The sequence below is a fragment of the Dromaius novaehollandiae genome, chromosome 9, assembly GCF_036370855.1.
Source record: "Dromaius novaehollandiae isolate bDroNov1 chromosome 9, bDroNov1.hap1, whole genome shotgun sequence".
In the NCBI taxonomy this organism is placed as follows: domain Eukaryota; kingdom Metazoa; phylum Chordata; class Aves; order Casuariiformes; family Dromaiidae; genus Dromaius; species Dromaius novaehollandiae.
In genome coordinates, this window is record NC_088106.1 from 1,048,921 (window position 1) to 1,076,848 (window position 27,928).

The 27,928-nt window shown below is 43.8% G+C and overlaps 1 protein-coding gene and 1 long non-coding RNA gene across 6 annotated transcripts in view; one reads left to right on the forward strand and one right to left on the reverse strand.

Moving 5' to 3' along the window:
• The window catches only part of LOC112989131 (uncharacterized), a 35,553-nt gene extending 33,860 nt beyond the window's left edge, over nucleotides 1–1,693 (reverse strand). For both annotated transcript variants that reach the window (XR_010390376.1, XR_010390377.1), the window contains exons 1-3: nucleotides 1,261–1,693; nucleotides 704–760; nucleotides 137–198 (exon numbers count right to left, since the gene is read on the reverse strand). This is a non-coding gene — a long non-coding RNA (uncharacterized LOC112989131). The remainder of the gene's footprint in view (nucleotides 1–136; nucleotides 199–703; nucleotides 761–1,260) is intronic.
• A 208-nt stretch (nucleotides 1,694–1,901) lies between these two features.
• Nucleotides 1,902–27,928, forward strand: part of TSC22D2 (TSC22 domain family member 2) — a 32,514-nt gene continuing 6,487 nt past the window's right edge. The window contains exons 1-2 of one of the 4 annotated variants that reach the window (XM_064516449.1): nucleotides 1,902–4,448; nucleotides 4,695–4,716. In XM_064516449.1, coding sequence (XP_064372519.1) covers nucleotides 2,455–4,448; nucleotides 4,695–4,716 — 2,016 coding nt within the window. In that variant the 5' untranslated portion in view covers nucleotides 1,902–2,454. Of the gene's footprint in view, nucleotides 4,449–4,694; nucleotides 4,717–19,218; nucleotides 19,293–23,141; nucleotides 23,214–27,928 lie in introns of all 4 variants that reach the window. The other 3 variants (XM_064516448.1, XM_026110050.2, XM_026110051.2) reach the window with 3 other exon arrangements.

Genomic DNA, 27,928 nt, shown 5'->3' on the forward strand with positions numbered 1-27,928 from the left:
AGAATCCTTTCCTCCTTAAGAAGGAACAAGAAGGTGTAATAATTTAGATCAAGAAAAAGTGCAAGGATGGTGGCTATGCGAAAGGTTTGAAATACATGATCAATGGAAGACATTAATAACATGAATGGACACTTACCTGAATATCTCTGGCATTATTTTTCAGGAATTGGGGCTAGCACAACTGATAAGAACTTCAAACTAAAAAAAAAAAGGGAAAAGAGATTTAGCAAAGATTCATGTTATCTGCATACCTGATTTTAATAGATAATTTTACCATGGTAGCTCAGGCCAGATTAAGTCAAAAGTCTTTTCTAATATAAATGAGTTTTTACATTGTTAATGTAGCAGGCTTAACCTCTGTGGAAGTTACAGAAATATTCGGTATGACACCATATTGGGACATATTACTGAAGGCAGATACAGAATAGATGGATTGGCACACAAAATCGTAAAATGAATCAGAACTTGGCTGGAGAGTTCCATTTAACAGGAACTTTAAATTGAAGGGAAGCTGGTGGTGGATATTTTCTATATTTTCAGATTGATCTTTAAAATACTTTGTGCCCTTATATGAAAGGTAGGATGCTAATAGTAGCGTGCTAATGACAGAGGTGCAAGGCACAGCTATTTGATGCAGGATAAGAATATCATAGGAAGAGCTGGATGACATTGGGGCTGGGGAAATGGGACATAATTCACTCACTTTTCAGAACAAGGATACATTTCCACAAGAAAGGAAGGCTCCTTATCATCTGCATAGCTGTGAAAAAAAAAAAAAAAAGAAATGAGGATGTAGGAGGAAACACTGGATATAGACACAGGGAAAAACCCATGCTGTCACCTGTGATACTAGCAATACCTCATCTGCATTTTTGTTTACAGTTCTGCTCACTAGTCTTTAAGAAAGATTAATTCAAACTGAAAATCATGCAGAGTACGGCTACGAGGGATCAGGTGAAAGAAGACTTTGTTTTACGTGAAATAACCAGGAACAGGTTGATGTTTTGAATATAAAACCAGGACTAGAATCTGCTCATGAGTAAATTTAAGCTAGGAAATATTCAGAGGATTCTAATAATAAGAGCAGTGAGCTTCTGAAATGGCCTCTAGCGTTGGGGCAACTGTCCTTCAACAGGGCTTATAACAGCTTAACTAGTGCTAAGCTTAATAAATGTATGACTGATAAATTCATGGACAAGGCCCAGCCTTGATTCTCTTTAAACAGCTGTTCTCAAAAGATTGTATTTTAGAAATTCTTACTGTGGAAAGATGAAAGGTGGTGTATTTCTGTAGTAAGACTTTCCACACGTGGCATTATTCTGGAAAACAGCTATTCTATTTAAATTCATATTCTCTAATAACTTTCATGTGCAAATAAATCTCAGACTCTTGCCCTGCACAGTCGGCACCTCGGCTCTGCTAACGGCTAGCCGGCAGCGCTGCTCATGTGTTCCAGTCTGCCACACCGTTACGAACACCTCTGTCACGGACACCGCCGACAGAGCCCGTCGCAGCACTGGAAATGCTGCTGGCGCGCCCTGCGGCGCCCGAGCCGGAGCGTGCGGGGAGCCGCCTCCCGCGGCGCTGCCCGCCGCTGCCCGCCGCGCCTCAGCCCGCAGCCCGCCGCCGCCCCGTCGCCTCAGAGCCGGCGCTGTGAGGCGACTGCGGCGCGCGCGGCGCTTCGCGGCGGGAGGGGGGGGGCGCACCGCGCACCGCGCACTGCGCACGCGCCGCCAACGGCTGGTCCGCGCGCCCCGCCCCGCCCCGCCGCGAGCGCCCCGCCACGCCGCGAGGAGGGGGCGGGCGCGCCGCCGCGTTCCAAACGGTCCGCGCGCGCCCCGCCCCCGCCGCGGACGAATCCTCCGGCGGCAGCCGGGGGCGGTGACGCCAGCACGCCGCGGCGTCGGGGGGCGGGGCGGGCGCCTTCCCAGAATGCCCCGCCGGAGCATTTGAGCCCCATCTTGGGCGAGGGGAGCCGCAGTCGGAGCCGCGTTCCTGGCGCCGGGCGCAGCGCAGCGCAGCGCCGTCGCCCGCGCCCGCCCCCGCCGCGCCAGGGCCGCGCTCGCCGCCGCCACCACCACCCGGGGCCCCGCGCCCGCCCGCCGCCCGCGGGCCGGTTCCGAGCAGGATGCGCCTGGCGCTGGTCTCCAGGTAGAGCGCGCAGACAGGGCGGGGAGGCGGCGGCCGCCTCGCCCGGCGCCGCAGGGCCGCTCCCGGGGCTCGGGGCGGGAGGCCGCGGCGGGGAGGAGGCCGCGTCCCGGCCCGGGAGGAAGAGGAGGAGCGCCGCCGCCCCCCGCGCGGGCGGCCCAGAGCGGGGCCGAGCCCCAGCAGGAAGCCGGAGGATGTGCGGCGGCGCCGGGGGCCCGGCCCGTGCGCCGTGACAGCCGCGCCGCCCCCGGCCGGCGCCGCGCGCGCCTCCGCCCGGCCGGCGCAGCCCCTCCCCGCGCGGGAACCATGTCCAAGATGCCGGCCAAGAAGAAGAGCTGCTTCCAGATCACCAGCGTGACCACGGCCCAGGTGGCCAGCAGCATCACCGAGGACACCGAGAGCCTGGACGACCCGGACGAGTCCCGCACGGAGGACGTGTCTTCCGAGATCTTCGACGTGTCCCGAGCCACCGACTACGGCCCCGAGGACGTCTGCGAGCGGAGCTCCTCCGAGGAGACTCTCAACAATGTGGGCGAGGCCGAGACGCCCGGCACCGTCTCCCCCAACCTCCTTCTGGACGGGCAGCTGGCCGCGGCTGCCGGCGGGGGGGCTGCGGCGCTGCCGGCCCCGGCCCCCAATGGGGGGGCCGTGCCCAAGAGCTCTGCCGTGCCCCCAGCGGCTGCTGCCTCCGGCACCGCCGTGGCAGGCGGCGGCAGTGCTCAGACCGCCCTGCCCTCCGCAGGGGCTTCTGCGTCCGCCGCTCCTGGGACAGCGTCTCAGACGGCGGCCGCTGCGTGCAGCTCACGCTTCAGGGTGATCAAGCTGGACCATGGTACCGGGGAGCCCTACAGGCGAGGACGATGGACGTGTATGGAGTATTATGACCGGGACTCGGATGGTGGAGGTGTCCTGGGCAGGACTGGAGATTGCATTAGACACAGCAGCACCTTTGAGCAGGCCGCTCAAGAGAGGGACAGTGGCCTTGGTGCCACAGGAGGCTCTGTCGTGGTCTCGGCTGTGCCGGCGTCGGCCCATGGCCCCGATTCTATAGCTGACAGTTCCCTTACTGCTGTGTCACAGCTCCTCCAGACAGAGAAAATGAACCAGCCCTCTCTGCAGCAACCTAATTTTGTCATTGGGCAACAACAACAACAGCCACAACAACCCATAGGCGGGGCCATGCCTCAAAGTACCGCTCAGCCTGTGTTTTCTGGGACTCCGGTAGCAAGTCAGCAAATGATGGTGCCGCAGCAATCGCAGCCGCAGGTAAATGCACCGAGCGTGGTTCAGGCTGGACCCAATGGGAAAGGCATGGCGCCTCCGAGTGTGACGATGGGCCAGCCGAGTCTTCCTGGGGCGCAGCAGCAGGTGCAGCAAGCAACCGTGCCCGTGACTCAGCCTCAACAATTTGCTTATTCTCAGTCCCAAATTCCGCCGGTGCATCTACTGCCGACGCAGCCTTCTGGTCAGACCGACTACATGCAGCACGTGACAATTATGCAGTCTCAAGGAGCTCTTCAGCAGGCTACTGCAGGCTCTGTTCCAAGTACTGTGGCTTCCAGCCTCTCTGTGGGACAGGTGACCGGCCAGAATCCCTCACCTGTGGGAGCACCGATGATGGGGGTGTCGGCACCGGCTGGCGAAGCAGCGGGGCAGGGATCAGGAGTAATGCAGAGTGGCCAGACGCCGTCCAGCCAGGCTGCCGGTCCGCAGCCCGGAGGTGTGGTGCAGCAAGGCATTGGACATACAGGGGTTGTGCAACAGAAACCTGTGACTCAGCATCAAATAGCTGGCAGCGGTCAAGTGTCTGGGATGCCCAGTGCTCCCCACACCATGGTTTCTGGAGTCCAGAACGTGCCTGCGGTTGTGCCCGGTACAAGTGTGCCTAGCGTGTCTACCACTTCTGTTACTATGCCAAACGTCCCTGTTACTCTGGTCCAGTCGCAGCTGACTAGCCACACTTCTGTCAGTAGAAGTCCCAGCGTCGTCCAGCAGCAGCACGTCGGGCACTCGTTAATACAAGGCACACCTAATGTACCTGCGAATCTGCCACAATCGAACCTTGCACAGTTTCAGACTCCAGCTCAATCCTTAGTAGGCCAGATCGACGATACCAGAAGAAAATCGGAACCCCTACCTCAGCCACCGCTTTCTGTAATAGCTGAAAATAAGCCTCTTGTGAAGCCTCCTGTTCCAGACACTCTAACAAATCCTCTTCAGTTACCTGCAAGTACTCCTATGAACAGTCTTGCCAGCTCTGTCTTTGGCATATCTATTCCTGTTGATGGTGATGAAGACAGGTATGAACTATTTCAAACTTTGCTTCTAAAAGAACAAACAAAAAAGCTTTGTTATTGTCAGGTTTCTTTTTTAGTAGTTCGTATTTTTAAGAAGTCTCCTGCGAAAATATCACTGGGCTGCTCTGTGGGTTGGTTTGTTTGTTTGTATGTGTGTTTTTAAGAGTACAGAACATAGTGTGCAGGCAAGTAGAGAACAGTACTGATTCTTTTCAATCTGTGAGTTTGGTAATTTTTCTCTCAAAACAGGGCAGAAAGTATCCAGAAAGCTGTAAGTAATGTAGCCTCTTCACATCCAAACTGACTGAAAACTGTCTGTGCTCCTACATAATTGCTCAGTATGTGAGGAAGTCGGTTGTTCCCTCTCCTTTTCCCTGAACGCTGGAATGACAGCCGGGTTGAAATGGATTTATCAGCACTGGTAGACTGCAGTGTTAATAGTAAAAACATAGTGCTGCCTCAGGACCATTGGGTGAGGTGTCTGAGGAAACTCGATGGTTTCTAACACTGATACTTGATTTTTATCCTGCTATCAAACTTGCACATTGAAATATCAGTAAGGAAAATACCTGCAGCCTGGATATGAATTTGTATGTGCTAATATAACGAAAACTACAGATAATAACCCTTTGAGTAAGATCATACTGCTTGTTCTGCTTGCTTAGGGAAAATATGTAGACAGAATGGAAAATACAGCCTCAAAATGAGTCTCCTTTATAGAAAAACAATATGGAACTGTTAGTTTTAATAATGATGTTAGTAGGGGCAGACTCATCAAATGGTCTGAGAGAGGGAACGTGTGTGGGATTTGATCTTGCAGACTTATTGGCCCGCTCTGAAGGGTGGCGCGATGGCTAAAACTGTTTTTAATTCTCTTCTTTAAGAGAAGACTTTCAAGGAGAGTGATGTTTGAGCGTTGAATTAGTGTCATTAATGTTTATTGTTGATATTACTGCCGGTTGGAGGAATGAAATGCATGTGGGTTATACTTACTCCTATTTTTAATAACACAAATCACACTTACCATTATGAAAAGGTCTAACTTGTTGAATTATGCTACGGTCCTTCTCTCACCCTGGAAGAATACCACTTCAGAATAAGCCTGGCTTGCTCAGAATGCCTTTCAGCAAACTTGCTGCATATGTGGGGATTAGGGTGCAGCGGATGGAGAAGGTAACTCTAGTTGTCCTTAAAGACTTAAAATCTGCAATAATGTAGGCCTCGTACTCCTGGAGCTTTGACTAGCATTGTGTTTGAGATAGTAACTCTGCTCATACCTTTATGTAAACAAAAGTCATGTTGTAGACAGTTTTGCTAGCTCCGATTTAAAAATAGAGCAGTAGAGAATGTGGAAGAAAGTTATACTGTTAAAAATACTCCTGCAGTTGTGCCTACCTTAAGAGGATTGCTGACCCAGCTGGCAAACCCTTCTTAGTGCAAATAAGGCTTGATTTCAAACTAGTGACTTCTTTAATAGCTTGGTATAGTTATCAGGAAACGTGTTGTTCATTTAAGTCATTCTGAAGACATTCATTCCTTTTGCATAGCTTGTAATACTTAATATTCCTGTAAATCATAGTGACAGACATCATAATTTGTGACGAATGAGTCACTAACTTTATGTAACAACAAGGAAAAACTTGTCCCACTTATTCAAAACTGCAAGCTGCTAACTTTGTGCTACACATTAGTGAGACAGTTCTTGAATAGTGATTTTCTTTTTTTAGTTATGATAGTACTCTTATCTATGAACTTGAGACACTTGGCAACATTATTCTCGCATTGTTTGTTTCCAAAGTTTTTTTTCAGAAATTTGGCTGTGAGAACCATGAATAAAAAAATAGGGATGGACTCTAAATGCAGGGTGTTATTTTTACTTGCCACTTTAGGATGTTCAGAGAAACTAACTTGTGGTTATCTTAAATGAAATGCATACTTCCCAGTTGTGCGTTCTTGCACTGGGTAATAAAAACAGCCATTTGTTGCAGTGGTACACTGAGCAAGAGCTGTATGGCGTGTGAGAGCTGCTTCCTTGTCCTTTGAAGGATAAGCCCAGAACATGTCCCTGTCAGTGTACTGCTCGGGTGCTTGAGGAATGGAGGCCCCGTTTTTGCAGGTAGCGGTGTACAGGCACTGTACCCGCACACCTACTCGCTTTCTCAGTCTCCCTCCTGCCTCGGACCTTCTTAACAACTGGACCTGAGGACTGCAAAATCCATACAATTCCCATAAATAGCCACTACTTTTCTACAGAAAACGTCAAGTTACTAGAAATAGAGACAACTTTTGCTTTCTTTTTCACAATACCAGTACATAGTACTACTGTTCTTATAACACGCTTTAAAACGGTAGAGGGATGTTTTATACAAGCTAGGAAAAGGTTAACTTCCTTTCTACCTACACTTCCTTATGAGAAAAATTTGTGGTGAAGGCATGATTCTTGGAGCTGTAAAACTTGTAATTTGTAAGACTTGTAACTGACAATGTGTCTTTAACTGCGCTAGCTCAGTCCTAAGTAGGCCAGTGCTCCATCCTGGTTGTGTCAACTAAGAAAAGACAAGGCTGAGTTCGGTGAACGTAAGGAGGAAGAGTGTTCTGAACCTCTCTCCTCGTTGTTGGAGGACTCTTATGAGTCTTATTCGGACCTATATTCTGAGATTATTTTGAAGAGTTGGTAGGTTGAAATTGTTCTGAGAAGCGGTATACCAGTTCCAACGTAAAACATATAGGATTTATGTGACTTTTTTCCCCACCAGCATGGACTACTGTGTAAATGACTCTGCCAGGCTCAGTAAAGAACTAGGCTTGGAATAGCTTGCTTTAGTAGTGATACTGATAACGCAAGCTTTTATTGGCTATATAGGCGGTAGGATATATGCAGTTAGTAGATCTGTTTATGCTTGTTAGCTCTCCTCAGGTAGTAGCTTGACTTCCACTGACTTCAGAGAGAAAAAGGAGAAGATAACCTAGCATCTTGTTAAATGCTGTTTTACCACTTTATTTGCTCTTACTCAGTGAGAAGGCTTTACGTCTTAAGACAAGCGAAAGAGTTCTGTTTTTCTTCCTGCTTTTTTTCTTCTTTGCAGCAGTTTAAATTATACCCCTGCTCCCATGGGTTTATTCCCAGCTGCTTAATCTACTGAAATCAGCAGTGAAATAGTTAATGAAGACTTTCAAGTGTCATTAATAGGCTGAGAGTTGACACTGATAAAACTAATAGGGCACAAAGAGAGCTCATACATCATGAGTCACTGTCTCGGGCTGCTCGCGGGCTCAGGAAGTTAATGCTTCTGTTTAGAGGGTATACTTTGTGATCGTAACAGCTGAAAACTTGTGGAACACATTGTCTTTTTTTAATCTTGATTTTATAATATTCAAAACATACCCAGGAAGGAGGGGCCGATTTGTAGGCAGTATTTATGTATCTTCTGGCACTGCCCATTATATTTAAACAGCTGTGCATAATTGAGATTTGACAAACTCATATAGACTATTCTCTTTATAAAATAGTCAAGGAATAATGTATAGCTCTAAATATCCTGGATTTATTTAGTAAATCATTTACCATTTTGAATTTGGAGAGGAACTATTTTAAAGGTAAAATAGTTCAGGATGGGAATTCTTTGGAAACAAAATGTGAGAACTGTACTGAGTATGAGCCAGAGACTTCTAACATTAAAAGCTGGTCTGTTCCCATCTTGTCGGGGGCGGGGGGAATCTTGGTATTATTCCAATCTTACAGTCCACTATTTTAGATTAGCCTACATCTAAAATAGCTGTATTTGGAGGTAAAGGCTACAGCCCCATGCAGACATAGAGCTTATTTGCCTAAGACACTGCCCAGTAACCTTTAATTTCTTGTCCTGTTAATCTAGAAAATTTTTACAGTAGCCTAAATAAAACTGCTGTACTTGTGTTGACCTGCTGAACAGTGAAGAATCAATTAATCACAAAAGCTTATACTGGGGCAGAGAGGAAATAAAGGGTCCAAAGGATAAAGAAGCCTTGGCATGTCTCAACCTTTCCTTTAAAAAAAAAAAAAAAAACCCAACCCCCCACCAATTTCTTCAGTTTAAGTATCTAAGTTACTAAGTTCTTGCAAACAAATACGCTCTATGCAAGTTATAAGATATATCTGCAGCATAACAAGTAGTTTTATTTCCTTTTCCTCTCCAAATGTGGCTACAAGCAGAATAAGTTGCAACAGTATTCATTGATGGAGGAAACAGTACATTTACTGAAGTAGAAGTGAATATTGCAATCCACTTTGAATTTCTTAGCATCTTTGACAAATGCAATGAAAACAGGCATGTAGAATGGGATTTGAGCGTGACCCTGACTATTCATATATTCTCTTTGCATATGGTCTCTTACAGCAATGCAAATTATTTTTGGTGAAGGAAAGTCAGAATACACAAATCTTCACTGCTATACCTACACAAATTTGTAGTTGACAAGTGTAATAGTCGAACTAGCTTTATACTTTGTTTTGCATCTTGGAGAAGAAAAATCTTAGAAGAATGTTGCTGAGAAAGCTTGATCAAATATCCTGCATGTTTGGCAGACTTTGGGGGCAAAATATTACCAGGCGTGCTGGAAAAGGGGCAGCCCATACATCATATTCCAGAGATAGCCGACCAGCTTGGGCTGCGCAAGCCGTATTCCAGCAACTCTGATGAATGGCTGCGATTGTGGACCGTCAGCTACAGCAGCCAGACTATTGAAAACCTGATTGTAAGGACCTCTTCACAGCATGTCTCCCCATTCAGCTAAGTCACTTATTTGCATAGTATACTAATGGTTGCCCATACAGTATAATTGGTAAGACTGAGCTTTTGAGACTTTGTTAATATAAGAACGAAACTGGGCATAGGCATTGATATAAAACTTTGATAAGAGTTTCTTCATGTATTGCTCAGGGTACATATTTTGTACTCCTAAAGAAAAATGAAAGGGTTATGCAAATATGTGCCAGTAAGCAGTGCTCAAATTGAGTTATTAGTCAATACTGTCCCTTTTTTCCACTTGATTCTTAAGCTTCTTAGAGCATTCAGCCCTACCACAGCTGCAGAACTGGATGTTTTCAGCCCTGCTAACTGAGGGATTCTGTCTGAGTGTTTGTAGAAGCAGGAGAGAATGAAATATGGACAGACTCCCTCTCAAATTCTGAGGGCCCTCAGTTTGATTAATGTTACTATTTTTGGCCAGAAATACAGCATTTGGAAAACAGTTGAGATGGAACTTTTTAGGTGAGTATTACAATTTGTGATATCAAGTGATATTTAATGTAAACAAACCTTCATTTAGTTGTAGTCAGTTTTTACTCTAATTCCTAAAATAAAAATTACATAAAGTAACAAGCAATACACCAATGTTGAGATCACGAAAAACCTATTCTGTCATGTAGTCAATTATCAAGTGTTAAAAGATACCTAATCAGTCAGAAATATAGTATAGGTTGCTCATTTGGCTGTGTTCTTTCCCAGTTCAAACACTTAAAGGCCTTCACTAAGGAGGAGGTGATACTGTCTTAAAATTCATGTTACAAGAGTTTTGAATGAGACAGTTATTAAAAGGAGGGGGGAGGAATACTTGCAAAATTCACAAGGTGAAATGGTTCAATTTCTCTTAAAGCCTGAAGTGTTCTAGTTCTGAAACAAACAGTCCTCTGTACTGTATACGCCTCACTATTCTGGTCTGCTGCTGTAAGATTTTTTTTTTCCTACTCTTCTATATAAGAGTACAAGTATTCCATAGTCAGCTTTTTTTTTTTACCCTGAATGCTGTCTCATATGATAGAAGTAACAGCATATGTTTCATGGAAGCTTTTTTAAAGTTCTTCTTAAAAGCTGTTACTCAAGCATTTCATATTTTTGGGCAGGCTATAAATGACTGGAGGATACAGGTAACTGGATTCAAACTGCCACATTTGGAGTTTCTCTGGGGCTGTGCATGCTGAGTAACATTCCTATGAGAGGTGCCAGTAATCTCTTACGACCTCAGGTGATGCCGTAGTAAAAAGGAGTTGTCCCTTGTTACCGTACTGGATTTTTGAATATCTGCCTGTTGCATTTTGAGGTTATATGTTAAATTCAGTTTTAAAGCTGGTGATGAATTCCTTCTGTTGCTTATGAAAAATAGCAAATTTGGTTACGCTTTCTGTGTGTCAGCAAAGATTCAGTAAGAAACTTCTGAGAATTCCCCCACCAAAGTATGGCTATTCTAGTTCAGCGGATAAATCTAGATGGTCAGCCACAGGTGTTTAGTTTTATCCCTATATCTGACAAAATGTAAGGGCAGCAGTATTTATAGTAACTGCTAAGGCTACTGTCTTCTGAGAAGATTCTCCAGACGTGGGAGGTCACTCGAAGTGCGGTGTAAGGTTGCATTTCATTCCTCTTCTTGAAAATTCCTCTGTCTCTAAGATACCCCTTCTAAACTCAGACTGCACTGAGAGTCGGTGAGTTTCTGCCTAGTAAGACCAGGTAACCTGTTCTTACTGATGCGGGGCAGGTAAGTTACTCTCTTATTCTACCGCAGGAAGGACGACTGGACGCTTGGCTTCTTATTTCTTTTGTCATGAGGAATAAAAACACTCTAAGAGGTTTTGTGTGCGTATGCATGCTTCCTCGTTATAAGCTGGGAGGAATGCGTTCGTGTCGCGATAGGTGGAGCGACCGCCCTCGGCAGTGGAGGGAGAAGCAGAAACACTAATTAGCCCAGCAGAGAGGGGCCGGCGCCTGTCGCAGTGCCGGCTGGCGCGTTGCCGTCCGGCGCGCGCGTAGGGACTGCAAACCGAAATACGGATCTCCCAGTAGCACAGACGGATCTTGCCCCTTTCCGCCCCGGGAGGGGACGAGTGGGTGTGCGTGTGGAGCGGGTAAGAAATGAGGCGGGGGATTCGGTGAAGTATCTGAAGATACTGATCGTTCTGCGTTTGTCTGGCTTGTTGGAGGAGAGGTTGATCAAAAATGAGGGTTGAAAGCCTGCTTGCTCCTCTCAGTTCCTTCAGCCCTCCGCGTAGGGCTGTAATGACAACTGCTGGGCACGTGTTCTGTGGGGGGCTCGGTGGGAGCCAGCCCTGTGCGCACCTGCGTCAGCCCTAGCAACACTGCTTTCTTTTTAATGTTGTCAATATAGGCGAAGAAGTAGGCTGTCGTACTGAAAGTGCTTTACTTATTCACCTCTTTCCTGAGCTGAGTGCAGACTTGAATGAAGCTTGGAGTTGTAAAAAAACTTGTATATTGTGTGGCGGAGCAAGTACACTTGTAATATACTGTGTAATAGTCCTTACAATACATGGTCTAGGTTATAGTATCTTTTCCAAAGCTAAGTGTTTAATTAGAAATCTTTGCTAAGAGATGCTTTCTTGGCCAATGTCAAATAACTGGATAGCTGCTAGGATTTGGCTTGATTCCCGCTCCCGCCCCCCCCCCCCCCCCCCGGTATCTTGAAATAACTTTTTTGTCAGAAAAAACAGGAACTATTTGAATATATAGACAACTGAAATATCTGAAACTGCTGAACTGCAGCTTGGTCTTGGGGCGGGGGGGAATCTCATTTTTGGGCAAGGTTCTATGAAAATGAATACTCTCAAACCGGCTGTTCCACTCTGCAGTGCCGCTTTCACCAATAATCGCAGGCAGTTTTCCTTTACCCGGAGTTTTGATGAAATCTAGCTTTGTGGGCAGTGCAGGCGGTAGGGGCCTAATCTGCTACAATAACAAGTTCATACATGTTAATAAATGCCCCTTTCTTTGCTAGGAGAGTTGAGCAAATGTAGAAGTTGGGCTTTTTCAATGCACTGACGTTTCTTCCACATTTTTTTCTGTATACAATGCATTAATAACAAATGTGGATCCTTTAATTTCAGAAACAGGGCATGTGTTTAGTGTTTGTTTGTTTGGAGTGTGTGGGGGTCTTTTTTTTTTTTTTTTTTCTTCCCCAACACTGCCTCTCATCCAGTGTATTCAGGTCTGTGTTTTAATACGCATTCTAAGCTTGCTCTCTTGGATGGAGTAATTTGCAAAAGAATAATATGGTGAAGCGTTGTTAATTAGTGAATTGCAATAGATGCTTAAAGGACTTCATCTGTAGTGAGATGAAGGATGATTTTTATTTTATTTTATTTTATTTTATTTTTTTAAAGACCATGTAAGTTGCTTTCACAAAGTTGGGTTTTTTGTTTGTTTTCTCAAGGCTTGTTTCTCAATTGATCCAAACGTGGATGGTTCCAACGGGCACTTCTGGAGTTTTTCAACAACTTCTTGTAGCAGCAGGAGTGCCCATGGAGTCAAGTAAAGACTTTCTGTATTGATATTAAGTTTATCAACTTCTGCTTCAAAGTAGTTTTTCTGTGAAAGTGGGGTGCAGAGGAGTGAGAGCTAGCTTCTGAACAGTGGAGCTTTTTCTACCTTCTCTTCTACTTGACATTCAAGTGCTTGCAGCCTTGTCCTCCACGGTGGTACCGAGCTGTTTGTCAGCACTCGCTACTTGCCCGAAATCAACAGAAATATTGTGTGAGACATGAAAAAAAACTTCTGCTCCTTTCTTGACCTTCTTTTTCTGGGTAGCTTTTTAGCAGTTGTTTGCTGGTACTTATACCGATGTGTTCTACTGTGTGTTTTCCTCTTGAAGTTGCCTGCTAAGCTGTGCATCTTAATTCCTGAGCTACGTTTCCTTATGCCCTTCCTATAAGAACTGAAGGATAACTTTACTCAGTGAGAAGATAGGTCATTAGCACAAGAAATCTTATGTTTGTTATGTGCTTAACTTGGAGAAAAAGGATCACTCAACCCACTCCTTACTCAGTCTGCAAAGTTCTGCAATTAAAGTTCAGTCTGCCTGGCACTTCAGAGAAGAGCCTCGGCCTGCAGCGCGTTGGGAGGCCTGTCCCGGGCAGCGCGGCCTGTGCGGAGGAGGAGCACGAGCGCGGAGGAGGAGCACGAGCGCGGAGGAGGAGCACGAGCGCGGAGGAGGAGCACGAGCGCGGAGGAGGAGCACGAGCGCGGAGGAGGAGCACGAGCGCGGAGGAGGAGCACGAGCGCGGAGGAGGAGCACGAGCGCGGAGGAGGAGCACGAGCGCGGAGGAGGAGCACGAGCGCGGAGGAGGAGCACGAGCGCGGAGGAGGAGCACGAGCGCGGCGGTGCCGCGGCTGGGACGGGAGCGCAAGGCGGCAGCGAGCTGAGTGCACCGCGTCCACCTCTGGCAGGTGGGAACAGAGGATACAGAGAATGGAGGTGATCATCGGCAAGTCTTAAACTACCTTAAAGCTGCTGTGATTGTAGGATTACCTACTATATATAGGACTTGTGGGGACTGGGGTCTGAGAGAACTTGGCCCCTAGAGTTTTGAGTAGCAGCTGTTGACATCGGAAAGCTGCAGGGTCTCTTGGCTGGGTATCTGCTTACAGTCTACTTGCAGGACTCCTTACTGCCTAAGCACGGTGAGGAGACAGACTTTTCTTACTGGCTCACTCGCTGAGGATGCTGACGTTTCCTTCTCAGTGGCCCTGTAGGTTTTAACCTTGAGGGTATTTTCCTGCCCTCACTAGTCAGTGGATCATTTTGAGGATCTTGCTGTTCAGGATCTTACTGCTTTGTAGCAACAACAAAGCACTTCCTTGAAAAGAGAACATTCTTATGGGGCTAAAACTTCTTGGGGAAAGCCTTTAGAACACAGGCTAAATAGTACTTTGGGTGGCATAACTACCACAGATTTTCTGTATGTTATGCAAGAAGTCTTTAAAGCTTTATTGTAATATGCTAAAATCTTGTAGGAACTTCATGAACCAGTCCCTGTCACTTACGGGGAGAGATGGATTGGGTTTCTGCCAATACTTTCAACAGATATCAAGAAATTCATGTGCATAGTCCTTTAAAGTGACATGTGGGAAAAGTGTGGCCAGAGGATCCTGCATACAATACCTGTTTTGCAGTCTAACAAGATGCGTTGTGTTTCATGTTATTAGTATATCACTGCTCATGTCCCTGTCTAGGAACTTGTGTGCAGAAAAGAAAATCTACTTTCTTTAAGCTTGTTTTTTGTGGGTGGTTTCAATTTTTTGAAATTGTTTCTGATTTTTCAAGTTCTTTTGGGATATGGTTGGGCCTAATCTACATTGATTGACAATTCTGGTGTTTGGCTGCAAATGAAATATAAACAAGGGGAGACTGACTTCAGTAGGTCTGTAGCTGGTCCTTCTGCGAGGGAGGAGTTCTGGTAAGTGAGAAGTTTCTTTTCTATTTTAACTTCCGTAAACAATGAAAATACTAACTTATTAAAGCTTGCTTAACCATAAATTAGCCTATACAGGAGTGTTTTGTGACTTAAGTTCATGTTGTCAGTGTCCTATTTAGAAAAAAAAAAAAATGGACACTTGAAATTAGCTGGAGAGTAGTTCACTTTTGGTTATGTTAATGAAGCCAAAACTGACAGACTTTCTTTGAATAATTATTGAAATTAGTTCTGAGAGCATGTGGTTTTTTCCTGTCTAAAGAAAATGAAGCTTGCATTTATGTACGGATGCATGATACTTTAATAGTGACTAATGGCTGGTTTCCTCTGGACAAGTCATCTAATGTAGGAGACCAGGAAGTGTTTCGTGGGGCACATGGTATTCTCATCTTACAGCAGCAGGTATTGCTGGCTCCTGTCTTGATAGGTCCCAAGCAAATGACTTTGGGTACTGCTGTTGTAAAGAGAAAACTATATTTCTCCATGACAGTAGCACCGGATCCTGTGCTTTTGCAGGAGAGAAGGTTTTCTATCTTACACTGGCTTGGTGAAGAAGCAGCCACACTTGGCTGGACTGTGCAGAGGCAGGAGGAGGAGTTTTATTGCCAGACTTTTTTTTTCTGGGTGAAAAGTGACAAATTTTTTTTGAAGTAGCTTGATTATTGCTAATAAATGTATAACAATAGACCAAAGATTCTCTAATCTGTTTTTTTGGTGAGTTAGCCATTAGTAATCAAGTTAGTTCTTCGTATTGAGAACTACATTGGTAAGGAAGCAATATATGTGTTGAATTCAAGTTTTTGTTTTCCTAAATGGAAATTTAGAAAACGAACACTTAAATTTTCTCCATTATTAATATTAAATAGTCATGTCAGAACTTACTCGCTATTTGAACTCTTCAGCAAAACTCCCTCATAGAGATACTGATTATTACTGAACACACTTAATGAATATTGTTGTTCCAATACGTCTTAAGGCAAGATGCCCCCATTTTATTAATCCAAGGCTTTGTGTACAGGAAGTATGGTGTCCTAGTGTCGTCCTCCTTAATTTTGGTCAGTATATTTGAAGCCCTAATTCCCTCTTCATAGAAGCTGACTCAAACTTTCAAAGAGTGTAGTAAAATCAAGGGCAGGGTGTGTGATGGGTGTCTTGTTTTGTGTTTTTTCTCCTCCCTTGTTCTACTGATTTAGTGTCTAAAAGGAACTTGGAAGGCAAAACTACAAAGTAATGTTAACTGAAGAAAGCAAAACTTGGTAGACTTAAGTGAATAATTAGGTGCAGCTGCACCTGAAACATCTTGTCTGATGGACTTTTGTTTAAAAAAAAAATCTTTACGGAAGACCTATGTCAACGAATGTTTCGCACTGGCTATTTATTATCTGGAGTAATGGCCTCAATATTCAGTGTATATAACAGGCAGAAGAAAAGTCCTAGTTCTACAGTTAGGAACCTTGTATTAACAAAAGGATTGTTGATGTTAAGCAAAGTTTGAATTCGGTTGTGTGTCAAAGTGCTTTCTGGATTTTTAGGCGCACTTTCATAGCCAGTAGGCAGATTCTGGAAAACCTCGTTGCTGTTTTATCGGACACTGAGTGTAGAAGTGATGCTAATCACCTTGTGACTCGCATGCAGTGAGTATGTTTGCAGCATCACCTCAGGTCTGTCAGTTTTGGATGCAGTGGTATGAAATGGTAAATATGTCTGCGCTAATTCAATAAAACTGTTAAAAGCATTGAGTAGTTTTTAAGATATAGTGGTGAGTTGAGCAGAACAGTGTTTCCTGGAGCTGTTCAGTGCTGGGGCAAGAGAAGAAGTTGTCGGCATCTCTTCTGTATAGCTTAAGGGAATGGCGTTTGTCCCCAGGCCAGGGCGTGTGGTGATACCAGTGACTGCTCTTTCTGTGGAGTGGGCTGGGAAAATTGAGAAATGCCCAACTCTTCCTCACTGAAGACTCAGATTGTCTGCAACATCCCTGTAGTCTGACTGTTATTAATGAGACTTTAACCTGTTCTCTCCATGATGCATTCCCATTACCATTTTTGTAGAAGTGGTTTCGCTGTTTTCCTTAGCCTCCTTGGAGACGGAAAAATGTTTTGAGTGTCTATTTTGCAGACGCTTGCCCCTTGCCTCCAAAGCAGGGCAGTAGCAAAGCTGCTGATGGCATTGCAGCAGAGCAAGCAAATGATCAGCGAAATGGCTCTGCCAGACTCCCTTACCCTGCCCTTGGTACAGTCCTCTCTCATTCACACCTTGGAGACCTCTGGTCAGAGCAGAATGATCCTTCTCAAAAATCCCCTTTTGGGAGCAGGGTGAAGAAAGTACGGGCGTCCGTTCTCGTCTCTGCTACGGAAAGGAAGATGTGAAAGTGTGGTCCTTCCTCTCCTGATGCTCTGCATCCAAGCATCAGGGGTTTGAGAATGCACCTAGCTGGATCTGAGCTGCTCGTGTTGGACCTTTTTGTCTTACGACGAGTGATATGTGCTTCTCCAGTTGTCTGAGCGAAGTTACCCAAAGGTGATTGGTAATGTTTCTCAGAGTGCCAGCAGGGAGTATGTAGCAGGCTTGAAAGCAGTTGAGACTGAGTACTGGTGCTACTGGCACTGTCCTGCTAATGATAGTGTGGTACATCTGTGTCTTCTCATCCCCATTTTCTTGAGTTAAAATATCTGCTAAACATGTCTACTTTGGTGATATTTTTCAATGCTTAAATCCGTGGACTTCCCATCCTCCTCCCTCCAGTGGAGGTCAGATCCAGGCAATATGCTCCCCCCCACCATGTTTTTTTGGATGTTTTCATTTAGAAGTAGCCTGTGAACCCCTCTAATGTCCTTGGGGATTGAGAGCCACTATTCAAAAACTGTCATGCAGGCTGTCAACTCTGGCAGCTTTTCCTGTCATCCATAGCTAATGCACGTGAGACTGAAAATGTAGTGGGATTTAATTCTTGTTGGCTTTTTAGGGTATGTATTTTGAGTACAGTGGCTTTAAAGAAGTAGGTCAACAGGTTGCAGTGTGCTTTTTTTTTTTTTTCTTTTAAGACAAGGAGGTATAAACAAAATAGAAATGAAACATCTTTTAAGAGGGATGGAGAAGGAATTTTGTTATTAGGCTAAACATAAGCCTGAAATGCCCTAAAATTTTTGGGGAATTCCCTGCTAAGCTGCGGTCAACTGCCTGGGCGATGCTCCTGGTTCAGCTCCTAAAGAAACCAACCTGACGTGTTCAGCTGGAGAACAACTGTAATCAGTCTTCACTGCAGGTCACAGCTACTCACCTAGTTAGAAGTAGCCTTTTATTACTGGTCAGTACAATCTATAACTAAACTGTTTTTAAAAAAAGCATGTAGTATTGCCCAGAAGTGCTTTAATCTTTTATAAGCTTTAGAAACTGAGTCTAATTCACTTGTTGTCCTTCTGTGCACAACAAATTGAGCAGTTCATGGCACAAGTCTTCATCTTTCTTTTCTTTCATATTTTAACTCCTTGCTGATGACTGTAGTAAAAGCACATCTGTGTATGCTAGTATCTCTCTTTAGGCTGTTTTGAGTCTTTTCCTTCTCATACAAAGTGGTTAGTTCACTATTACCACTGTATAAATATTATAGACATATCTTACTAAGACTTAAGCTTAGTGTTTCAGTATGAGCCCTATGTGCAACTAATAAGAATTTTCATTTAGAGCGGTCATTTGTCACTTTCCAGCAAAAAATGAACTTTTTTGAGCTGCCTTTCAGTTCAACTGTAAAGCATAAACCAGCCCTTTACTTTCTCTATTTCATAGTCAGATTTGTTTCCTATAGGAGTTGGTTGCGTTGGAAAGCAGAACTTCTTTAAAGTTCTTGTTAGTCGTCTCCTGAATTCTTGCGAGGATGGGGCGGTGTACCGGTTTGGAGACCGATGGGCTTGAAATCTTTGGGAGTGGTTACTGGTTGATCTCTTAGAGTGACCAGGACTGGAAATGCCATCACCTCGGGAAGAAGTCTTTCCAATTTCTTATTGTTTGTGTGGAAACCAATTCTCCTGCATAGTTCAAACTTCCCGTGCTGCAGTTACAGCACAAACATTACTGGTTTTATCTAGCAGGTATGAAAGCAACTCTTCTCCTTTGCAGGTAGGTTAAAGTAGCTGAAGTCTGTAACCGTCTCTCTCATCTCTTTTCAATGCTTATTTTTCCTGGTAATGATTCTGATTATTGAAAAATAATTTGATGTTTCTTCTAGAGGTCTTATCTGAACTCTGGCAGGCTTATATCGTTTTGAAGGGTTGGTTTTCAAAACTGCACATAAAATCTAGGCTAGGGACTCAGAAGGGCTGACTAAAACAAGACTTCAGTTAATGTATGTACATCCTGTGAAAGAAAGGAGTCTTGAAAACTTGACACCTCTGCAAGATTTTTTTAACTGCTGTTTAAATTCTCTTCTGTGGAATTGTACCCCACTACTCAGCTCATGTTTTGTACTTGTGCAGCTGATTATTGCTACCAGAGCATACACTTCATGCTTATCCTTATTGAATTGCATCCTTTTTATTTCAGACCATTGCTCCAATTGGGCAAGATCTTCCTGAATCCTATTCCTGCTGTCCCGAGTGCTTGCAGGTCATCTGCAGGTATAAAGATAGTCTGTATTGCACTGTCCAAGCCATGGATTAGAGTATCCCGTAACAGACTCGGAGGAGACCCCTGGAGAGCTCAGTTTGGTGTATCCTTCCATTCTTCCGCTGAACCACTGGAGAGCCACGTGTACAGAGTAGTTATCAGTCATGGACCCGCTTCATATAAACCGTGTTTTAATTACAAAAGTGTCATGCAGGAGGGCATTAAAAGCTCTGCTGATATGGCTATAACTTGGTCACGTCATCTGTTTCCTTTTTATATAAGGCCTGACAATTTGCCTTGTAAGGGATTTTTTGTTGACATAAGCTTCTGAAAAGGCAATCCACGTTGGTTTGCTGCCTTCTAGGTAATAATAAATAAGTGGTTCTGCCTTGCTTTGTTTTTCCTCTGAGGCATTAAATCTGGGTTGTCTGACCTGTACCCATCTTTGAAATTGAACATGAAATTATGTTGGCCTTGCTAGTCTTCCGGGTCTTCCCAGTCCTCAAAGTTAATGAAAATAATAGTTAGTGGTACTGAGATTGGAGAGTTATCTGAGGTGGTTTAATGTGAATTTTTGATTCTACCACCCTGAAAAAAAATCTGGTATGCTTTAGGTGTTCTTCTTGTTCTTGCTGAAGCCTTTGCCCTTAGTTGATTATGGAACAGTTGGAGATTGAAGCATACGTTCTGTTATATAATGAACGCTCCTGTTTCTGTACCTCCTTCAAAGGTAGTAGCTGAAGAAAAGTCTGTTCAGTAGCCTGTCTCTGAGCACCAAGTTGATATTTGGTACTTCCAAAGCCAGTATCATTATATAAATACTATTTATCTGTAAACTTGAAAATTTGCCGGCCTTCATAGGCACGGTTTCTAGGAAAGCAGAGCTCTCTAGAACGAAACTTGTCCTTGGCATGTGCTTGTCCTGGTTACTGGAGGTGGGAGGATGCCGTTTGGATGTGAGGTGAGACTGGTGTGGTTCAGACCTCCCTTTTAGAGGGACAGCTGGTGTTTCAGGTCTGCGGAGAACTGATACAGTTCTCATCCTCTGCATCTAGACTGCGTTTCTGTAGCATTAAAACTTCTTAGAAACCATAACCCTGGAGTATGTAGTGAGCCTCTGATAAATATGGCATGTGTTGTAAAGAAATGGAGACTTTTTATTAAACCAGGCAAGATACAGTGTGAACGCTTAAGCGTGCTAACTGTGGAAACTAATTACCGTGGTCTCTGGGACTGGAGCTGAGCCTCTCTGTTCTCGGGGATGCCTGCTCCCCTCTCTAACCAAGGCTGGAAAAACGTCCAGTCCGGGATACCGTCGGTGAAGGAGAAGGTGGACGCCGGCTCTGCGGTTGGGGCTCGGCGGCCTCCCCCCTTTCCGGCTGGCCGCTGGGCTCGGGGTGCATCGCGCCCGCAGCTGGGGCCGCGTCTTGGCCTCTCGGTGCCGGGCCTCCTGCCAGGAGCGAGTGTCGCGGGCAGTGCCGCCGCTCCACGCCGTCCCCGTCGCCTCGGGCAGCTCCGCCGGGACCGCGCTGCGCCCCTGTGAGCAGGGCTCCGGGCGCTTCGGCACGCTGAATAGGGGTTTTGAGGAGCGCTCTACCCCATTTACTGCTCAGTGTGGCTAAAAATAGATGCCTCAGCAGTCCGTGAAACTCAGTGATATTAGTTCAGACCTGTGCATCAGGCATTGCTTATGTTACCTCTGTCTGGGGGTTTGCTTTTTTGCTTTTTTCTGGTTAGGCAACGCTTCCTGCAAAGGTCCTGTGTGCCCCCCTAAAACTAGCATCGTGCTAAGATGCAGTTACGGAGTAGAAAATGTTCTCTGTATTGCATTAAGAGAATACATAATGTTGTATTGATGCAACATTACTTATATTCCTGTTGTATTAATACAACAAACACTTTTGTATCTTTCCAGATACTTGCCTGAGCTTAGAACAAGTACACGGCTTACGGGTTATCAGCACACGAGTAGCCCGTATGAAACGCGTGCTTTGTGGTTATAAGGCACAAGTTTGTTTGTTTGTTGTTTTTTTTGGCTTTTTTGTACCTAACAATGGCAACAGGGCTTGGTATGCTGCAAATCAATGTCTTAGAAGTTAGATGACTTCCTATTTAAAATCACTTTCTGACAAAGATGTTTTTACACCTTTCTAATTGTGTTTGGGGCTCATCCTTACTTTAAAGGAAGGATACTACTTTATCTGCAGGTGCCAGTTGCTTCCGTACGTTAGGTTCCTGCATCCCTTTAGCTATGGTGTTGCTATGTACTGTTCTTCCTCTAACTAGGTGTATTTAGTTGGTATGCCACTAAAGTGCGTAGTGCTGCTTATGCAAATGTATGACGTTTACATGACATGAGAGCATATTTACCAGCTTCAGTAGCAGACTTGAGCTAAATTTGGGACTGCTGTGGACTCTTTTGGGGGGGGGGGGGAAGGAGGGACAAACACTTCAAATAGTGCTTGTGTGTCAGTAATGGTCAGGAATCATTCCTTATTAACCTTGCAAGGTTGTTGGTATGCACCTGTCATGGGAATCAAATTACTTCAGTTAATAGCGTTTTGTTGCAATGCTCCTTCTGTGATGTTTGCTTTTTGTTTTAAAACTTGCGGTATACAGAAATTGTGCTTAAATGGAAAGAGTTAGATGACTGGAAGACAGTTGCTTTAAGAAATATTGTTATGAATTTAGAAAAGAGGTGGACAGATGTGCTTCTAGCACTGGTATAAACTTTATACTTCTGATTTAAAACCTGTTTTTGAAAGGAGTTGGAGCCACTGCTAGCTTTTCTGAAGGTTGTTCAGTTAAGCTGTTGCAGTCTTCCCTAGGGTCAGTACAGTTATACCAATGTAAAGACAGAAACTGCTGTAATCCATCTCAGAGTCTAAGCTTGAGTAGAATGCTCCGATACAGCCACTGGTGGTAGGGAATTTGACTCTATTTCGTCTGGTACCTGTAAAGAATAAGTCTCAAGTCGTTGGAGAATTATGGCCTTCAAATTAAACCCTTGGTATAGCTGCTGTCCATGGGGCACATCCTCACTGGATGAGGGAGGGCACATTGTCTCGGGGGGTCGGCAGTGGTTATAGACCCTGTGCCGCAGGTTTCCGATGTCAGAAGAGTTACTGTAGTCTGAGCCACAGACGTGTGAGAACCACGCTGGTGGCGGGCAGTGCTCTCGGATCTGCGGATTTGCAGAGTGCCTCTAAGGAACGCTTGCCCGAAACACAGCGGCCTGTTGCCCATCAAGAAGGGCAAGCATGAGGGCTGCGGCAACTGCTGACAGCTAGCGATATTTTAGATTTTTTCCTCAATTTTAACTTAATCTTTCACAGTTTGAATGTGACATATTTAGCTCTGACTCAGCAGTCCGCTTGGAGAACTCTGGTGTTGCTAATGAAGTGGGGCGTTAAGTAGAACAAATACCGGGTACTGTTTGTGAAGATGTCTTGTGAAATACAAAAAATGTGAAAGGTATCTTTGAGTTTGGATATGTGTAGCAGGATATCTGTAGGATATTGTCAGCATAGTATGAGATGTTTTATTAATGGCTTTTACAGTCTCTCTTTACAGTAGCAACTTGAAATGGCCTGAAAATCTAAAGTGTGTGTAGGTGGTTTTGTTTTGAGGGGTGGTTTTTAATCAATACCTTCTTAATAGCAACCCATATGATTAGGCTATTGAAACAGTAAGGCTTTTCAGTCACTAAACTCTTCCTAAGGAGCTCTGTGGAGTCTGTGCATTTTGGGGCAGAAATCTGACCTGTCTGGATAGCTAATTGTAAGGTAGGTAGAATAAGAGTTAATATTTTTATTACCTATCTGTGTTCAATATCTTTGTTTGATTCTTGGATCTCATAGGAATCCGTCAACCGCATTCTACCAAGCGTTCCATTTCCACAAGTTACGTGAGTCAAAGACCTTCTGGGATAGGTATGAACTCTTACGTATGGAATGCATACGTGCTGAAGTATGCATGAACAGCTTTGCTCTGTGCAAGTTTCTCGTCATCTTAGTTTGCGCAAAATATGTTGCTTCTGTTTAGAATTTCGCATTGGACTTCTGCAACCTAAAAGTCTGAAAGCAGTCCCAGAGTTATTTCATCTGAGACTTCAAAGGCTTAAAGTACTACGTGAAATTTCTTTTCTTCCTCCTGCCATTATGCATGTATCGTACATAAGGAGTAAGCTGAAAGAGTTTTAACACTATCAGCTATTAGCTGACCTTCACTAAAATCTCTACAGCTTCCTTTTCCAAAAAGAAACTTTGGTGTTGTGACTTAAGTCCTACATCAGAAGACAAGCTGTAAAAATGTCTTATTTAAACACAATTTCAGTGAAGTTAAAATCTTTTCATCTTAAAACCAGGAAAGGAAGCTTTGTGGCTTGCTTTCATTCTGCTGAAGTTAAGCTAGATGGAACAGACCTGTACTGTGAAAAGATGAGAGGACAAAAAAAATCTGTTAAGTTAGCTTTGAACTCATGGCGAGAAACTGCAGTGAAGTCATATTTATGTTATGGATATGACTTGTCAGAGATGCATTACTAATTCATCAGTAGCTGCAAACAGTGTTTTTCCTTCACTGTAATGATTTTGAAGGTTGTTTTTTATCAGCATTAAATTGAAGTCCTAGTGATTATATAGCTTCATCTTGTGATGCTCTGGCCTGTCACAAGATCTCTGCTTAACAAGCCCTGTAGAATATACATTTTGTTTAGTTATTTGTTAAATATTGACAACCATTTCATTATTGTATTGGCTGTATTTGACTCGAGAGGCTTACAAAACTTACAAAAGCTTTAAAGCTTGCTTGGCAACAGTTTGCATACTGTACAACACTGATGGTTCAACGTAATGCTAATGCATCCTGCTCTTTTTTTTTTTTTTTTTTTTTGAAGTGCTAGCATTAGGCTAAGCTTCAAAGGCACGTCTTTCCTCTCTAACAGAAGCGTGTGCACTTTTTTTTTTTTTTTTTTTTTGCTTTATGCTTCAGGTCATGACACTTTCCTTTATTTATGAGACGATGTTGGTGTTAAGTTCCAGGTGCTTCCTTTATTTAATTGAAATAAGCTTCTTGAATACAAATTTGATATGCAGACCAAAAGCCCATTTTTAGGTCTAGCCTTCATTTATTTCTCTATATTCGTGTCTCTTAAAATAGTTCCTAAAATGAGGAAGCAGATTCAAAAAAACCCTAAAATTAAATTATTAATACTTAACTTCAGGTTTTTTGAATCTGCTTCCTCATTTTAAGTTGAGGCTTTACAAATGTGTACATAATAACGTCCAAAGGAAGTACTGGGAGTGTGGGATATAGAGAAACATCAAATTCGGGTAGATGTAAATGGCTTCCTTTGAAAATACACTCTAACATCTTTGAACGCTTCCTAGTAAAAACAAGTATTTGTTAAAACATAGAAGCAACTTCATCAGGATTAATACAGGTTTTAAACTTCTCATCAGTTCAGATTCCAAACTCTTTGACAGGGTTTAGTGGCTTCTTACATTCATTATCCCACTTACTGCTTTCAACAATAAATTTCCAATGAAAACCTAACAGAGGGAAGTTCACGTGCGTAGTCGGTAAAGCCGATTCTCCGGCCCGCTTCCGACGGTAGGAACGTGGTGGAGCCGCGCTGTGCAGGCAGGAGCCGGTGCCTCTGCCAGCACGTGAGTACGAGCACTAGCGGAATGGGGAAACGGGTTGGCCCGGGTAGCTCGCTGCGTGTGCGCAGGAAGGTCTCTGATGCAAATGAGAATCTGTTGTTGGACTTGAGCATCCGATAACAAACTTAGTGGGTCTTGGCTTTTTGTGATGGCCGGTTTGTGAAAGAGAAATCTCTGCTGTGAAAACCATAAACCCTTCTAATACCGTGCAAATCCATTCAGCTTCTCCATCCCCAAATGTTGGGGTTCACATTTATACTGCAAAACATACGGGTCCTAAGGCTGCTGACAGTAGACTTCTTAATTACATTTTGCAGATCCTTCAGAAGTAGTTCATGTGCCTCAGGGGTTTAAATAAGGAGACTTTAGGCTAAACACAGTGGAAAATCTTCCTGTGTAATTTTGGCTGTTTTCTTTTCCCCCCAGCAAATACGGTTTATTCTCCTGTGAGCAGTCACCTCTTGGGACCATCTGAAGTCAGCAAAGCTAACCACGTGCTATGGCAAGGGACAGTCAAGTATTGCTAGAAAATGCTCCAGTAAAATAGAAACTTGTTTCTTTTTTGCTAGCGCATGATCATGGGGAGAGCTGATAACATTCAAACCATTAAATATCAGTGAAATATTAGTTGTTATCAAGACTTTTAGGGAAGCCTGGAGTTGTTTCTCCTGTGTAGTATTCATATAAGTGTTCCTAAGGGCACAAGTCTCATCAGTTGCTTTCCAACTAGTGCAGCTGCTTAGAGGATTAAGGAGAGGAATGGCCTCTTGGTGTACAGTATTGCACATGAGCCTGGAGGACTGCTCTCCTACAGCATAGACTTCCTGCAAATGGTGGTAATGCCATAGCAACTTGGGTGGATTTGCCTAAAACATAGCTATAGTTGGTGAACTTTAATTCAAAGCAGTACAACTTCTGTTTCACATTCACAGATAAACATCTATCTTCAGTCAATCTGGTGAATTAGACAGCATCTCTCCCTGCGCTGGGTTATGCCAGACTTGCATTTCCCCGTGCTGAGGCTCTCCATCAAATGAGATGCCCTTTCTGTAGGTGGGAGAAAGGGAAGTGTAAAAGGCTTCATACTTCTTGCTTGCAGCCTTATCTGGAAATTCTAAGGTGAAACTTTTCTGATTGGAAATTAGAAGTCTTAAAACTTTCAAATTAAAGAAATTGCTTTAGGAATAGGCTGATATCTTACGTGATACACTGTTCCACTTTGTGTTGTGGTTAATGTGGTTCTTCCTCATGCTTTCTTCTCATGGAAGGTATGCACAGTGCGACTCTGTTGCACAGGGAAGAGTGTTTGGTTGATTAGTGCCACTCAAGATCTTATTAAAACTAATAACCACATTTTTCTTCAATGTGTCCAAAACCAACCAACTAAAACCCTCCAAAAGAGAAACCCCCCCACAACTAAACCACTTCAACTTGCACAAAACAGGCCTCATTGCTGTTCTTTATTTGCTTCTGAATTGCTTCTTATGAACCAAGTATACTTGTTTAGTAACTCGATCTTTTCTCTGAGAGTTGAGAGCTTTTTAATCTGCCATTTAATGTGTAGTTTCCCATTTGAGAATGCAGGGAGATAAATCTCTTGGTTTTCCCCCAGAAGTAGTCTCTTTTTATAATATTATAGCATATAGTATAATATTTATTTTTTTAGCTTCTGAGTTCAATTATTTTGTTGTACTGAATGACATATCTGCAGAGTTTCTTGTAAAACTGAAGAGAACTTAATTGACCTATAGAAATAGGTGCTTATCTGTTTGACAGAAGAGCTAACTAGCATGGAGCTTAAGTAACTTGCCTACACAGGCAGACACCTGCCAGTTATTCCAAGGCTGTGAATTCATTCTCACACTGTCTTAACAAAGAAAAAGTATAAAAGTCTGAAATACTTGCATGGTTACTCTTTCAAGGCTGGATAATTGTTCATATTGGGAACCTGTCACACTGAATCTCATAATTGGATGCAGATTGATTTAAACATGCCTTAAGTATTTCAAGTATAGATAAGGCTTCTCTAGAAGGACTAAGTCACTTGATAAGATATAAGAGTTGGCTAGTTAAGTAGTTACAGCAGCTCATAAATGAGCAAACCAATGAGGGGGAAGAAATTAACACACCTGTTTTAATTAGCATTTCACTTATAAGCAAAGCAAATGTGGCAACACTTTGAGATACCTTATTGTTTTCCAGAAAGGTTACTTGATCATTTCTTTTAAAGCAGTAACAAGGAAAAAACTAGGGGAGATCATTTAGTTTGGAGGTGTCTGTCTGTGATTCTCTGGTCTGCGATAACATCTTTCCACTCTCACCCGGCAGTGGAGATCTAGTGCTTTAAAGGAAGATCCCCCTTACGCAGGCGGCTGGGCAAGAGCTGCTGGGCAGTAATCTCCTGCTAGCAGCGCGGCCTCTCGTAGTCTGTTCTGCAGAGCCCTTCCCACTCTCGCAGGATTAGTGAAGCCAGATGACAGATCTAATGTATCTTAAAGCATGAGTGAATGGTACAACAACTCTTGATGCTAAAAGTTAGAGGAAGGAACGGGAAAATGCAGGAGAATGCATGTATTCTGGCAGTCTTTTGGGGTGACTTGCTGCTAAGAAATTCCTTGGGAAAATAGCACGCAGGTTATCCGTAGGCATCGCCGGCTACAGAATGTGCTCCTTGTTACTGACTGCAGAAAGTGAAGCTTCGTTACTGCTTTTCATCATCAGTCACTAGGACTTGCAGTTGTGTTTAAATAGGAAACACTATTACCTAGTCTGATACTAGACAGTGCCAAAGTGGGACAGTTAATAACTCATTCCTGATGCAGTCAAACTTGGCATAAAATACATATATTACTGAGGACTATGGAATCTCTAAAGATTGTGTTGTTTTTTAGCATACAAAACAAGTTGAGCTGTAAATGCCTTTCTCTGGAAGCTTGGATTCTTGGTGTTTCCACCTAGCAAAATTAATTTTGAACTTGAAC